Source organism: Ambystoma mexicanum, chromosome 6p, assembly GCF_040938575.1.
Source record: "Ambystoma mexicanum isolate Mex_15411 chromosome 6p, UKY_AmexF1_1, whole genome shotgun sequence".
NCBI classification, from domain to species: domain Eukaryota; kingdom Metazoa; phylum Chordata; class Amphibia; order Caudata; family Ambystomatidae; genus Ambystoma; species Ambystoma mexicanum.
The window spans coordinates 331,062,268-331,076,658 of record NC_090935.1 but is presented as its reverse complement, the minus strand read 5'-3'; the positions used below and the strand labels follow the sequence as shown (position 1 = coordinate 331,076,658).

Below are 14,391 nucleotides of genomic sequence, written 5' to 3'. Positions count from 1 at the left end.
ACTTACACGTTGGGTTGTGCTTTCCCTAACTTGCGTCTTGGCACTTCTATCCTTTGATAATAGAAGAAAGTTACAATTTTTGCAAGATATACTTGTAACAAGGTTGGTCTATTAAGTGATTCTGTAATTGAAGAACACTGTATGATCTCAGCAATATGGTCTACTACCATTGAATTAATTGTTGTCATCTAAAAGTAACTAACCTGGTCTTATTCCCCAAGAATAGCAATTTCCTATCGTTTGAGTCACTTTGACGTGCTTATTGCTGCTCTAAATAAGGTTGTACTTTGGTTTGCATACTATAAATACTGAGTTACATGTGTTTAAAACGTATTTTAATAGTACTCACTGCCCCAAGATTTATCGTGGCCTACTGTCTTTAAACAATTATTTTGAAAATCCTTAGTGTGTTAGTGTTTCTTTGAATCATATGTATACTACCATTTCTTTGTACCCATCTACAGCTTTCTCTCCCTCCTAAGATGAGCCTGGCTGATCAGTCCATGCTAACCCCATCTCAAGTGGTACATACTTATACTAAGAGTTGTAGATTCTGTATTGCCCGAATTGTATGGCTTTATGAAGTCTTGGTAGGACTTTAGAAAAACTGTCCGAACAAAGAGCAACAAACGCCATGGTGGCAAAATAATTGTCTTAATAGTTTATTACTCATAAGGCTGAATGGCACTATAAGGGACATGTGCCCATGGTGCGAGCAACACGGGCACATATGTACATGGGTTATGAGACTTGTTAGGTTAGATTTTCAATTATATGCCAAATCACCTTCACATGTGAGACACCAGCACTTTTTGCTGGACTTGAGGATTCTTAATCTATGTTCCTGGATGAGTTGGTACCTTTATCCCCACTCACCCTTTCTTTTACTCCTTTTATGGGTGTAATTTTTTTGCCATAGTTTATTTTTGAATCTATACTTTCCTATAACTTTTTTGGCATTTATATTTTATTATTGCAGCACGCAGCACTTTCTGTACAGTGTTGCTGGGTTGCTCCTTGGGCTTCCCTTTTTCATTCTCTTTACCTACCTTGCAGAACACACCTTCTCAAGGGTAGAGAGTGATTTTTAGCCCCTTTACATTTTATATTGTGAGACTAGCACATCCCACCGTATGTGGAGTGCTGGGGAAACACATGGTATCCCCTTTCTCACTGCTCCTGTAACATTTCTGATACAGGGACAAGCTTGCTATTATGGCTGGTGGCAGTGGGCATACTTTACGGACATTTGTGCAAGTTTTACTCACAGGCTGTCATTACAGCCGCAGTAATGCACAGAAGGGTCACCATTTGCTAGAATGGTGGTTTCTTTCTTTTTGGGCCATTTTGATTGTGCTTGTCCTTTCTTGGTCCTTCTGCCATCTTGGGTGGGGAGGTCCTGGTTGTACTTTTTTCTTCGGCGGGAACCCTTTGTGTAAGCCGCCGAGGCTCAAGCGTGTTTGTGAAGGCAGGAAGTGAGAGAGAGTCCAAAGCTCCGCTCACTTTTGTCTTCTGGTGTGCCTGAAAGAATCCAGTCCCCACAGGGGAGTTGGCTGTCCTGATTGGACAGCCACCCGTCCCCTTCTGTAAAAGGCAAGGAGAATTTTCAGAGGTTGTGTGCGAGTTCCTGTGTATCTGGAAGCTGAAGACAAGTTGACCACTGGAACTGAAGACTCCATGAAGAGGCATAGACTGCTGTAGCTACTTCCAGCAACTGGAGATGCCTGCTGTGTAACCGCTGCCTGTGCTGACCCCTTGTTTGATACGAAAGAGGAGTCCCGAAGACGACGACTCCAACCCATAGACCATTGGGGCCTATCAGTCTTAAGAGGAGCTGCATTTTGAGCCAATCCACAACGAACTATGACTTTCCTGGGCTGCAAACCGCCAATACCCTGGGACCTCGAGCCTGAGCACTGTGCATAGTCTTCCTAAGAATGAATCTCGCTGCAAATTTGGTGGACTCCTGCCTGCTGGACGTCCAGAGACACTATTCCACTCCTTGAAGTCCCCTCACCAGAGTGCTGGACCGAGATAGCTAGGCAAATGCGAGCAACGACAACCGTCCTTCATCTGGTACCTTGAAAAGGGCACCAAATCAGAGCCGCGAGAAGTACCCAAGATTCCTTTGTTAGGAAACTTTTCTGTGGACTTCTGCTGCAAGCTCCCATCCAGTGTCCGTTCTTTCATCACCTCGACAAAGAATTCAGGGACCGGGTCCTGTAGTGCTGCATCTTGAAGGCGTTTGTCTACAACCTCTTCATCACTGCGCATGTACTGTGGGGCTTAGGGTAATACTTACCTAAAGTCTTGGATCACTCCTGTGTGGTTAGGGTGATGATTTGTATGTTTGGGAGTTCGCCAATACCATTCTCCCAGGCCTAACACTGCAATGCATCTAGGGAACCAAGTCCCTGAACACTTTCTACTAGATCTAAAGTCTGTACTTACTTGTTCGACGTGAAATCCTCTGGAACTCCACTTACTTGTAAAGGTGTTAGTAATTTATTCTGTTTCAGGAATCAAAGTTACACACAAAGTGTCACTAAGTTCTTACTTACCTTTGAGTTGCTTATTGCCCCTCTGAAAAGTATAATAAGTTATTCACTTACCTTTGAATTATGTTCCAATGTTCTAGAAAGTAACCAAGTTGGTATTGAGTTATTATACCTGAAACTGAATAAGTGTAAAAGTTTACCAATAGGGGTTTACTCACCTTGAATAGCTGCTGCCATTCTAAATCTGTAACACTAAGTCTAACTCACTTTGAACTGCATACTTCTATTCTAAATAAAGGTTTATGCTGGTGTGTATACCATAAGTATTTTGTTGGTTTTTTTATGATTGTGTTTATGAATGATAATAGTACTTACCTTTCTAAAAGAATTCTCTTTGCCTGTGTATATATATATAAAATAAACCCTTATTTTTACAATACATAAAGCATATCAGTGTTTCTTTGGACCATATGTATGCTACGAGTTCTTTGTACCCATCTACAGCCCTCTCTCACTCCTAAGATGAGACTTACTCCTCTGCTCTTCCCACCCTACTGAATTGTGCAGTGCAGACCTATACTAAGAGTTGGAGTTTACTGTATTGTCTCTAGGATAGCTTTATAAAGCCCCTGGGATAACTTTAGGTCATCCTGGACAAAACTATGTAATCATAATTCTAACGTGGACTGTATTTTCTGTTTCATTGCATGTAATAATTTTACTAAACTGACCTGGAGCTTTGTACAGGATTCCCTGATCCTGACCAAAAGAGAATTGGCTATGGTCTGTAGTTATGCTACCGACAGTGTTGTTACTGGACCGGCATACTTAGAGTCTGACCTGGCGGGCGGAACAGCACCCGCCCGCAGACCTTGACAGATACACCTGCACTGTTGCACACAGTGCCGGTGCATCCATCCTCCGCATTGAGTCCAATGGGACTCGAATGGGAATGAGGAGTTTTTTTCTGGCGCCTGGCCGTAGGAACCGCAGGGGCTGTGATGCCCCGGTAATTCCTGATTGCCAAGCATCGGAAATAAAACACGATTCCGGCGGCAGCCTGCCATTTTTACCGGCGCGGCTACCGCCGGACTCATGAGGCCCAATGTTTGGCATTAGTACAACATAAAGCAATTCAAGCGAATGGAGGATTACTCATTATAATGAGTTAATATAGCACTTGCTACTGTGGTTTAACATTTCATAATGATGTGACAGGTGTTTGTATGAATCTATCTAACAATCTCACAATCATGAAAGGCTGAGCCAGCAATGCCAAGGTTCAACTCAGTGACTGGCAGATAAAACACAGATCTCAGTAGCCATGACTTAACATGCTGTGCTTTCTGGCCGATTACATGAGATAAAACAGACCTTAAGTGTGACAGGTGACAATCTACACAGAGGTAAATAGACGTTTGCTTCAATAGAAAACAAAAAGGTTTCATTGCACCTACACGGTTACAAGAACAAGCCATTTTAAAAAGACCAGGTTAATGAGTTTCACCAGAAATCTATTTCCAAAGCACAATTATAACACTGACTTAAGGAGTATGGATTACCTTGAACATCTCAAGCAAAGTTTCTTTCTTTACTTCCAGTCGTTCAAACTGCTGCTTTTCCTTCATTATCTTCTTACACAAATTCTCCAAGGAAGAAAAGTCATTACTGGACACACCCCTGAAAAAAATAAATGAATAATTATTATGGCCCGGCCCCCTGTGAATGGTCCGTTTACACTAGCTGAGCATGCATTACTCCATTTCATCAACTATCCTGCACTTTTTAGTAAAAACTCACTCCTACTCAGCAAGGCAAAAACAACAAAACAACAACAAAAAAAAGACCTCAATTAGAACAAAGAGGAGTGAGTCATGGAGATATAATGTACTGTTGAATGCTTTGCAACTTGCTACCTGAGCAAAGGTATTACTCTACCAAGTGAACAGATGCTTAAGTTTGGTCTCTCAAAACAGACACTATGATCTTACAGGGAGATACAAACACTTTGGATGAACTCTACATACACAAGGCTCAAACTTGTAGAACACCCCTCCTGACCTCTGTTGCGAGACACAGACTTTATAGTGTGTGTGAGATCCTTTTATGGTGTAAAGAAATCAGCCTGGAACTTGCAAGGCTAACTATTTATGCAACAAACTAAAATCACAGCAAGTGTAAGCATAAGTCAGATCAAGCCATGGTCGCATTTGAGCATTTAATCGGCCCCATTAGAAGCACCACTAACCAACCAACATCTGGGTGCATGCACTCTTGATGGATATGTTTACTAACACTTGCACATACAATGTGCACCTATCACTTAATTTTGATCAAATCTATGTATATGTAGACCGTAAGGGCATATTGAAAACTTTTTATTCAAATTAGAGACAGACTGGAAGTGCCCACACATGCCAGGAGAAAACGACTGGGTCACCAAGGTAAAGGCCATTTATGACATGGAGTTTCTGACAAACCTCACTGATTAATCTAGATCTAACATTGAAGAACTTTGGCTCCCCTGTTTTGAGAAGTATGAGTGCCTGGCCTGAAGTGACAATAGCATGACCGGGGACATACTTAGACATCAATGACCACCAGGAATGATGGCCCACATAAATAATCTTCATACAGTGTCCGCAAAAAGCCGAGCCCAACACACCAGTGCGCAAGGAACTGACAGAGTGTGCCTTTAAACGTTTTCCGTGAGCTCGCCGGACGAACTAGATACCAGTGCTCGATCCATGGCTGAGGGCGAGGGCGGGGGGAATGGCTGGGGATAAGGGTAATTAAAAATGTTTTTGAGGTGAATATTGACGAAACAATGTATGATGTGATAACCAAAAAATGCCAATAAAATATGATTTTCAAAAAGAATTAGAGAGACAAAATATAAGTAGATAACACAAAAGCTATAGATATGATTGACACTTCACAAGGAAAATGAGAAAAGGTTTTACTCTGGAACCAAAGGCCCTGAAAGTGAGAGTTTACCAAGTTCTACAAGCTTGAGCCTCAGGTATATAGAGTTCTCCCAATGTGTTTAGCAGAACAATCGCTTGGATACAGCCAAAGAACTGGAAGGACATGGTTGTGAACAAAAAAACAATGTATTTATTTGAAATGTTTATAATGCGTCACTGGCCCATGGGCCTCGGGGAGCACACAAAACAAAGACAGGACTGAAGCAAGGTTGTCAAAAGAGAGGAGGTTCAAGTAATGGAGTTTTCATCCTGGTTTGAGGTTGAAGAGCCATCTTCTTAAATTCTTTTAGAGAGTCTGCAGATCTCAAAGCTGGGGGGAAGCTCGATCCAGGCTGAGGGAGCCTGGACATCAAAGATGGTGCCACCAAATCTAGCAAGCTTAAACCTGGGCTGCACCAACTTATGTGGGTCTTGAGACCGTCGATTGAGAGTGGAGTGGGATACTTGTGGCGATCTGCCACGTATTGAGGAGCCTCATTATTCCGGCACTTGCAAGTCAGCAAGAGGAGTTTATGGGCGATTCGATAAATGGGGAGCCAGTGAAGCTCCCTCCTGGCATTGGCAACGTGGTCTCTCCGAGGTAGCCCATGGACCACCCGAACGTGTTTTTTTGGGCGACTTGAAGTGCCTTCATGTTGGCTTGCTATGTGCCTAGCAGCAAGCTATTGCAGTTGTCTAGGCGGTAATTCACTAAGGCCGTAGCAAGCAAAGATCTATTGCTCAAGGAGATGAAGGCGCGAATGTAGTTCAGGAGTTTTGTGATGCAACCATAGGTATCCCTTCCATGAGCGCCCTGCAGTCTTGTCGTGAGCTCGGCGTCGAGGATGTTGCTGTGTCTTAACACTCCTAGCCACTGTCATTATGCTGCCCGAGATGGTGAAACTCTCAGTCTCGTGAGAGTTTTTTTTTGAGTCCTTGCCCTGAGGCGATAAGTAACTGTTTTGTCTGTATTGAGGGCATGAGAATTGGTTAACATCCATGGATTGACTCGTAAATTGAGTTGATGACCAGGGCGTCCTGACCATAGATGCACGACAGCTCAAGGATGACCCGAATGTCGTTAGTATACTGTACACCCATGAGAGCGATAAGGTGCGTGACGTAAATATTAAACAGCATAGGAGAGATGCATGACCCCTGCGGGATCCTACGGGTAATGGCAACTGGTAGGGAGCTGGCACCTTCCATAGCCAGGTCCAGCATGGCTGTCTCAGTGCCATGTCGGGCTCTAAAGCCAGACTGCTGAGGACTAAGGATATCATTGCTTTCAATGAACTCCTGTAGTTGGATGTATGCCACGTGGTCAATGATCTTCATTAGAAAGGGAACGTTCGTTATTGGGTGGTAATGTTTGGCTATTTCAATAGTGTACTTTAGGCGTGGAGTAATCCAAGCTTCCTTTATTAGGTGGAGAACATTACCTTCAATGAAAGAAAGGTTCATCAATTTGTTTACCCAAGGAGGCCTGAGCATCCATACAATCCTTGAACACGCTTGAGGTGCAACCGTCACAGAGGCAGGAGGTTGGTTTCAATGCAGCTACGATCTTGCAGATGCTTGCTTCGGTGCAGTGTTTAAATTCAAATTATACAGAGGATTTATTATCTTGGATAACTCTGAAGCCAGTTGGGGGACAAAGGCAGTTCCCATTATTAAAAACCATCCCTTTTTGGGCCAGGATTGCTTGTTAATAGCCAGTGATTTCGGATGAACATTCGTCATGGGCCATCTGGTACCACACAGAATTTGTGTTGGGTGCTGCTTTACGGACTGATTTTCCCCCAGAATTCCTTCAGGATTGAAAACCACTCCGTAGACCTGGACTTAGCAAGAGCAATCCTGTTAAAACTGGTTGATTTTGCCACAACAATTGCCAATTTGAATGTTTATATAGCTAAAGGGTATGAGGGGAGGGGTGTTTCCGCCAGTCCCTCTGTGCTGTCCTTTTCGCCTATCTGAGTAGCAGAATGGTTTAATTGAACCAAGAATTTCTATTGGACTCGAGTTTCACTAGCTTAGATCTTACTGGGGCAAGAGTTTAAATGGCACTATTTATGGTCATAGTTACGTGTGAGACATGAACATCGGAATTACTAAAAGATTCAAGTGGGCATAACCTAGCCAAACGTTTCTGTGGCATCATGTTTTTGATGTTTCTGGCCATTTTGACCTCTTGGTACAGCATCCCATCTAAATGTACAATACATCCTTGTTTGCATTGGGTATTCCACAGACAACCAACCCTGACCCTCACAAACCCCCCAAAACATGTTTTTTTTCTAATGCATGGGATAACCTCTAGAAAATGTATAGTTTGGACTTGCAGTATGCATCTAGTCATTACCAGTAAATGCCCCTCCAATGATATAGAACACCACCAAATAAACCTCTGGGATGGTGCCCGCACAGGAGGGTTTATAGATAATGTTTTTCTTCACCACTACATATCGGAGTAGAAATAGTCACTTGCATATCAGTCTTTGTATGTCCAGAAGAAAGGTGCAGCACTGAAACGTTAAACTACCATGTTGGGCATCATCAGTTAGGTGTGGCTGAGGTGCAACATGTCTCTTGGCACGGAGAACAAGGGATCTAGGACTGGATAATCCTTATTAGCTTGGGGTCTCCAATCTGAAATTGATATTTCATGGAGCAAGCCATGGTTGATAAGTCCAGATGATAGCTGTGTGTGTGTGTATAGGGCATGCATGCCATATACATTTTTCAAAAGGAAAACATTGATCCACATTAGTCTCATAACAAATGTAAACCACACAGAACAAAATGTCGTGTCCATCGAATGATCAATGTCCTATTCAATGTATGGACAAATAGTACATTGCAGGGTCAAACTTCTCCAAGATGTCGCCCCTCCCCAACCCCCCCGCCTCCACAAGGGCCAGCACAGGACTCTCAAATCCCACAATGATCAGTTCTGTTTCTTCAGATTTAAGATGTAGCCAATTCATCCTCTCTACCCCATTTTAGCCCCAGTGGCAGGAATGTGAGAGCCTCATCTGAGTTGTATGAGAAAGGTACAGGACTGGGGCAGTGCCTTTTATGACAACAGCAGTGCAGCCGAGATCCAAGAGACTTTCTGAACTGTACACCTGAAGGGAGGTTGGGATATTTACAACACCAATGCTCACTATTTGATCTATAGGATAGGCAAGGCAGCATTCTCATCCATTTGATCAAACTGAGTATATGGTGATTTTTGTGATTATCCACATAGATCTTGTTTATGATTAAAGAACAAACCCATCATCCAGGAACATGTCATAGTAGAATCCGTTTTCGATCGGTGGCCCGTAACACAAACATCCTCCATAGACACGCTCCATAGCTTCACCCATTATGTGCGCACTCGAGTGCCAGTACACCTAAACACACAAAGAAGAAAGATGGGAAAACAAGCTAAGGCTCAATAGTCAAAATATTTTTGTTTACGTTTTTAAAAACATGCTTTACATAAAGTTGTGTAAAGCACAAGTGCGTCATGAAATCACATTTTTCCAAGTGTGCAACTACCATAAGTAGAAAGTTGAAATTGCAAGGCAAACATATGACTTCATTGTACAGTGGCAGCAGAAATGAAAGTTGTAATGGACACCAAGGAATACTGTTGGGTCAAGGGAGGGTACCCAGGAGGGAGTCATTTACGCAGGACAAGTATGGCTAGCTTCCAAAGGAATCAACAATAAACCCATTTGCCCCATGCACCGCAAATGATAATAAAGCTACTGAAAAAGGGGAAAACTCTTGCTTTTGTATAAAGAAATGGTTAAGATGAAATTAGCTGTAACAATTAATTTAAACGTTGTTTGGAAAATGTTTAGTAAGAAAAATATAAAATCAGGTTGTTTACTACAGCAGTGGAATGAGAAATGTCGTCTTTGGAAAAAAGTAGGCAGCAAAAGTACGAAGAGGAAAAAGGTAACAGTGGAGCCAAGTAGGGGGCGTGGTCTGGAGCCGATGGCGTGCAGAGGCTGATCCGCCGAGCTCCGGCCAAGACGCCGTTTCTTGATCCTTTTTCGCCGGCGTAAGAGAAGCATTAACCCACGAAAAAGAACGTAGCGGTGGGGGAAGAGGATCCTGTCACGATCCGCCTGTCGGTCCAGGTAATCGGACTCTCTGGACAGCGACAACTGACCCAGACCGCACTCCCTCCCCCGCTCCGTGTGAATCCAAGATGGACTTAGTGGAGCCCCCATGAAGAGATCCTCCACCAGCTGACACTTGGGGATCATACAGCGGAGGGGAGAGGAGACTTTGCATCGGGGTGCGGACTCCCGAGCGGCACCCGACTGGAGCCAACACCGGACTTGCGTGCCCTCGCCCTGCTCCCCCTTCACTGTGCGAGGACCAGAACAGTTGGACCCGCGCACCGGCACAGGACCACGATACGCGGACACCGCCGCAGCCGCGAGCAGCCCGCCGAGGGAGGACGCAGGCACCGGAGCTAAACCCGACCGCTGCACAGCGATCGTCCCGAGGACGGGAGTGCAGGAGAGCGGTTACAGTGACATTCTAGCATCCGGATCCCTGGAGCTACACCCGACTTCAGAGCGGCAACCCTCGCGAAGCTGGGAGTGCGGGAGAGCAGCCACAGCATCATTCTCAACCCCTGGTTACCCGAAGCCACACCAGTCTGCTGAGCAACACTCCCGAAGCAGGGAGAACGGGAGGGCGGTCACAGTGACACTTCTAGCCTTTGGACCCCCCCAATAAGCCGGAGGCTAAGAGGTGAGTGCAGCGTCGCCACAGCAGCAATACCTGCATAAGTCTACATGTTAAGGTGTGTGCGACCATACAGCGAAACCCCTGTTCTCACCCAACCTCCTGCATTTGACTGAGCACGAATATCCTGGGCACCCTAATCGGAGCCCTGTAACAAGGGGTGACGATTCCTACCCCCCCTGACAGCAGCCCAACTGTAGAGGCCCAGGAGCGCCATTACCAGCAAGCCCTAAGTCAGGGAGCGAGGACAACGGCGCCACAGCAGCAGCGGCTCCACAAGGCTGCACGATTGGGAGCGGGTGAGAACACAGCACCAGCGCTGAGTACCCCTAATCATTCCCAAATACCCGCACTGAACTCACGGTTAGCTTGGGAACCCTAATTAAGGCCCTGATAAAGAAGGGGGTCCCAACTTCTACCCCGATCAGCAATCCAGCTCCTGAGCCCCAGGGACAACACTACTGCTACCCCAATATGGCCGCCAGTAATAAAGCTAAAGCAGTCACTATGGACTCCTTTGTCTCTGCCAAGACGAAGCCCCCCACTCAAGCCAGACCTAGCCCCTCCGAAAGCACCCGGACGAGTGAGGGGGAAGGTACAGATAACCACTCCCAAATATTGGATGCTATTGCTTCACTAAGGACGCACATAGACTCCAAGATAGACGAGTTTAAAATAGACATCCAACTTATTCGCCAAGACGCACGTAACTTAACGGAGAGGGTGTCGAACACTGAGAACTCAACAGAGGAAACAGCTGGGGCTACCACAGACCTACAGTCCGAGGTTTCTGACTTGAAGAGGAAAGTAGCTGCCCTAGAAGAGAGGGCCGAAGGCAGGGCTAGACGGGGCAACATTAGGATCCTGGGAGTCCCCGAGGGAAGTGAAGGTTCGACCACCACAACCTACGTAGAAACCTTTCTGCTACAAGAGATTGGGGCCGGGAAGATGACACAGGGCTTTGCGGTCGAAAGGACCCATAGGTCCCTCCAAAAGCGCCCCCCTCCTGGCTCGCATCCATGGCCAATAATAGCTAGGATACTAAACTTCCAGGATAGGGAAACTATTTTGAGACACTCCAGGGAAGAAGGCCCTATCGAACAGGGGGGACTAACCATCTACCCAGACTATACTCAGAAAGTTCAGAGAGGGAGGAATTCTTTTGTACCGATAAAAGCAAGGCTTTGTCAATTGAATCTGAAATACAGGTTGCTCTACCCCTCGCGCCTGAAAGTCATTCATAATGGGCATGCGATATTCCTGGACAATCCAGAGGCCGCCAACATGTGGCTGGAAGATAATCTTGCTGACGGCAGGGACGCTCCACGTACGGAGGACTAAACCCATCAGAACTTTCAAGCAAGCCACATGCAGCCACGAAGGAACACAGAAAATGTAAGAAGCCGGATCCTAGAAGGTAATCCAACCTACAGTATGCTATTACGAAACAGCCCTCGTTCGGCCTCACCGCCAGGCCCCAGCCCCACCCCCAGCGAATAACCCAGTCGGGCCAGTTACTGCCTGACCCAACTCGCGCCTGACACTCGGATGGGTTTAGACGGCTCGAGAGCGCCCGAGCACCACGACAGAGTTGTAGTCGCTGGGCGCACCAGCTTGAGTTTTATCAGTTTCATTTGTTACACAGTCTTCGTAGTACTATTGCTGAATAAAGATGAGATGGATGCAAGATACGACCCAGGAGTTAAGGAACCAGTGTATTCCTGTCCGCAGTCCGTTCGCTGCGGATCGACGCTGTACCAGCCCCCGGGGATGGATCCTCCTGCCTGGCCCGAAACACTGATCCGATGGCATCACAACTCAACGTGATGACATGGAATGTGAGGGGGATGGGCTCGTATCTCAGACGGAATCACATACAATCCTACCACCGGAGAAAGAAAGTCTCGATTGTAATGTTACAAGAGACCCACCTCACGGAAGACGCTATGTCCAAATTAGCTGATCGCTGGGATGGGACCGTGAGAGGTTCCCCTTACTCCAAATATGCGAGGGGAGTGCTCATATGGGTAAACCCAAATGTGCCCTTCCAGCTACAGGGGTGCGAGTCTGACAAGGAAGGTAGATACGTAATAATATTGGGCTCCATTGAGCAAACTCCAATCTGCTTAGTTAACTCATACTTTCCACAAAATCATCTTCCCCGATTTCTGTATTTTTTTTGTGAACATTAGCCACTACGTTAGACCGCCCTTTTTCAGGAAGCTTGAGGCAATCATCAAGGGCTTTTTGTGGGGACCTAATAGGCACAACATTGGCTACTCTGACCCTGCCACATAAAGAGGGAGGAATGAAACATCCGGATCTTCATTTATACTATCTAGCGGCCCAACTCAGCCACACGACGAAGTGGCTCTCAGATGAACCTTCGGCTGAACTGGGGCTCCTGCTACAATCTTCTTCCAAGATAACCCCCAAGGAAACTCTATGGAACCCTTTCCGACAATCCCAGGAAGTCCCCCAGATCGTTGGACTTGGCAGGCAGATATGGGCCAGGACCCGCTACATCAGGCAGGTGAAATATCCGTACTTTCCAGACAATCCCATTCTGGTTGATGTGTGCAAAACATAGGCAGACCTACCCACAGCAAGGAGATGGGAAGAAGCCGGCATATACTCATGGGGAGACGTGTTCGAAGAAGGGGAATTCAGAGACTTTGAGTCACTACAGGCCAACGAAGGGCTATCAAGTGGTCAGTTTCTCTGGTATGACCGGCTCAAGCAGACCGCCAAGAAGCAGTGGAGCAGTTGGGCAGAGGAACCCACCCCAGACCCACTGCTACAAGAAATGTACGACTTTGCGGACGGCATGACTTTGCGGACGGCTGGAGACCAATCTCCAGGCTCTACAAAAGGCTTAATGACAAACCTAACCCCAAAGGAGCGGCGCTGAAGGCGAGATGGGAAGCAGATCTTGACATCACGCTCACAGACAAGGAATGGGAAAGAGTATTAATATTCCCCAAGAAAGTGTCGAGAAACTCCAGATTCGGACAGATTCAGCTAAACGTCCTTTATCGGACATATATGACCCCCCCATAGGGTGGCTTCCTTTAATAAAAAGACCTCCCCAGCATGCCCATGGTGTGGGAACGACAAAGCCGATTTGATCCATATTTTCTGGACCTGCACTAAAGTGATGGCACTGTGGTCCAAAGCCAAACAGACCTGCACAGATGGCGGAATGGGAAGATATGAATGGACACCCGGGAAATGCTTATTAGGGACATACCCCAGACCAAGCAAACTCAAACATGTTGTAAAGCTGATGGACATTTCATGTATTCTAGTAAAAAGAACCATAGCAATGGCTTGGAAGACGCCAGCAGGCCCCAGACATGAACGCTGGCTGAGGGAAATGGAGAGATGGACAGCGGCCGAAACCAGGGCCTGGCAGGAAGGAGCCAACTCTGGTGGAGATGTGGCGAGTGGCACTTTGGACTCCTGGAAGGCCCTCCCGAGCGGCATGCGCTTCAGTGCAGACCACAAACCCCCTTGATGACCCGCAGCATTTTGCCGTAACGGGTCTGCTACACCACTGTAGGGACGGCGATCCCTGTATTTGACCCCCCTTGCTTACCGAGTCACCTGAACTTTGCTCCACCCCATCCATTCAAGTATTATGCACTGTATCATATGAAGACTGTAGTTGTTTATTTTTATCTGTTTCAGTTATTATGTTTGTATTGGTATGTCTTTAACACTAAAAACCAATAAAATATGTTTTTAAAAAAAAACAGTGGAGCCAAGTAAAAGTTAAAAAGGTGAAGGGTGAAAGGGGTTTCAGGAAAAAAGATGGAGAAGCAAAACGACACAAAACGGAAGGGGCCAAAAAAGGAGCAAACACCTGATGAGGAACAAGAATAACCAGGGAGTTATGAAGTGGGAAAAGTAGGGAGAGGCAAACGTGTGAAGAAAATAAAATTATAGTACTGGGGTATTCCCCCTGCCCACAAATGCTAACAGGATGGGATAAGAGATTCTTCCATATATGGTGGTTCTTCTGTTTAACAGAAACAGAATTAATGTAAACCGTATTGTGACAAAGTCCCCGGCCTTGCTCAGGGGACAAACAGTACAGAGACTATGGGTGGGCAGATACCCCCTCTACCCCCAAACTAGCAGATTATGAGTCCAGGGGTTGTAGG

At 45.9% G+C, this 14,391-nt stretch overlaps 1 protein-coding gene across 1 annotated transcript in view; it reads right to left on the bottom strand.

The window, feature by feature from the left end:
- TARS1 (threonyl-tRNA synthetase 1) overlaps window positions 1-14,391 on the bottom strand; it is a 202,602-nt gene that overhangs the window by 134,932 nt on the left and 53,279 nt on the right. Inside the window, exons 5-6 of the mRNA XM_069627089.1 lie at window positions 8,747-8,868; window positions 4,061-4,178 (exon numbers count right to left, since the gene is read on the bottom strand). Of these exons, the coding sequence (XP_069483190.1) occupies window positions 4,061-4,178; window positions 8,747-8,868 (240 nt within the window). The remainder of the gene's footprint in view (window positions 1-4,060; window positions 4,179-8,746; window positions 8,869-14,391) is intronic.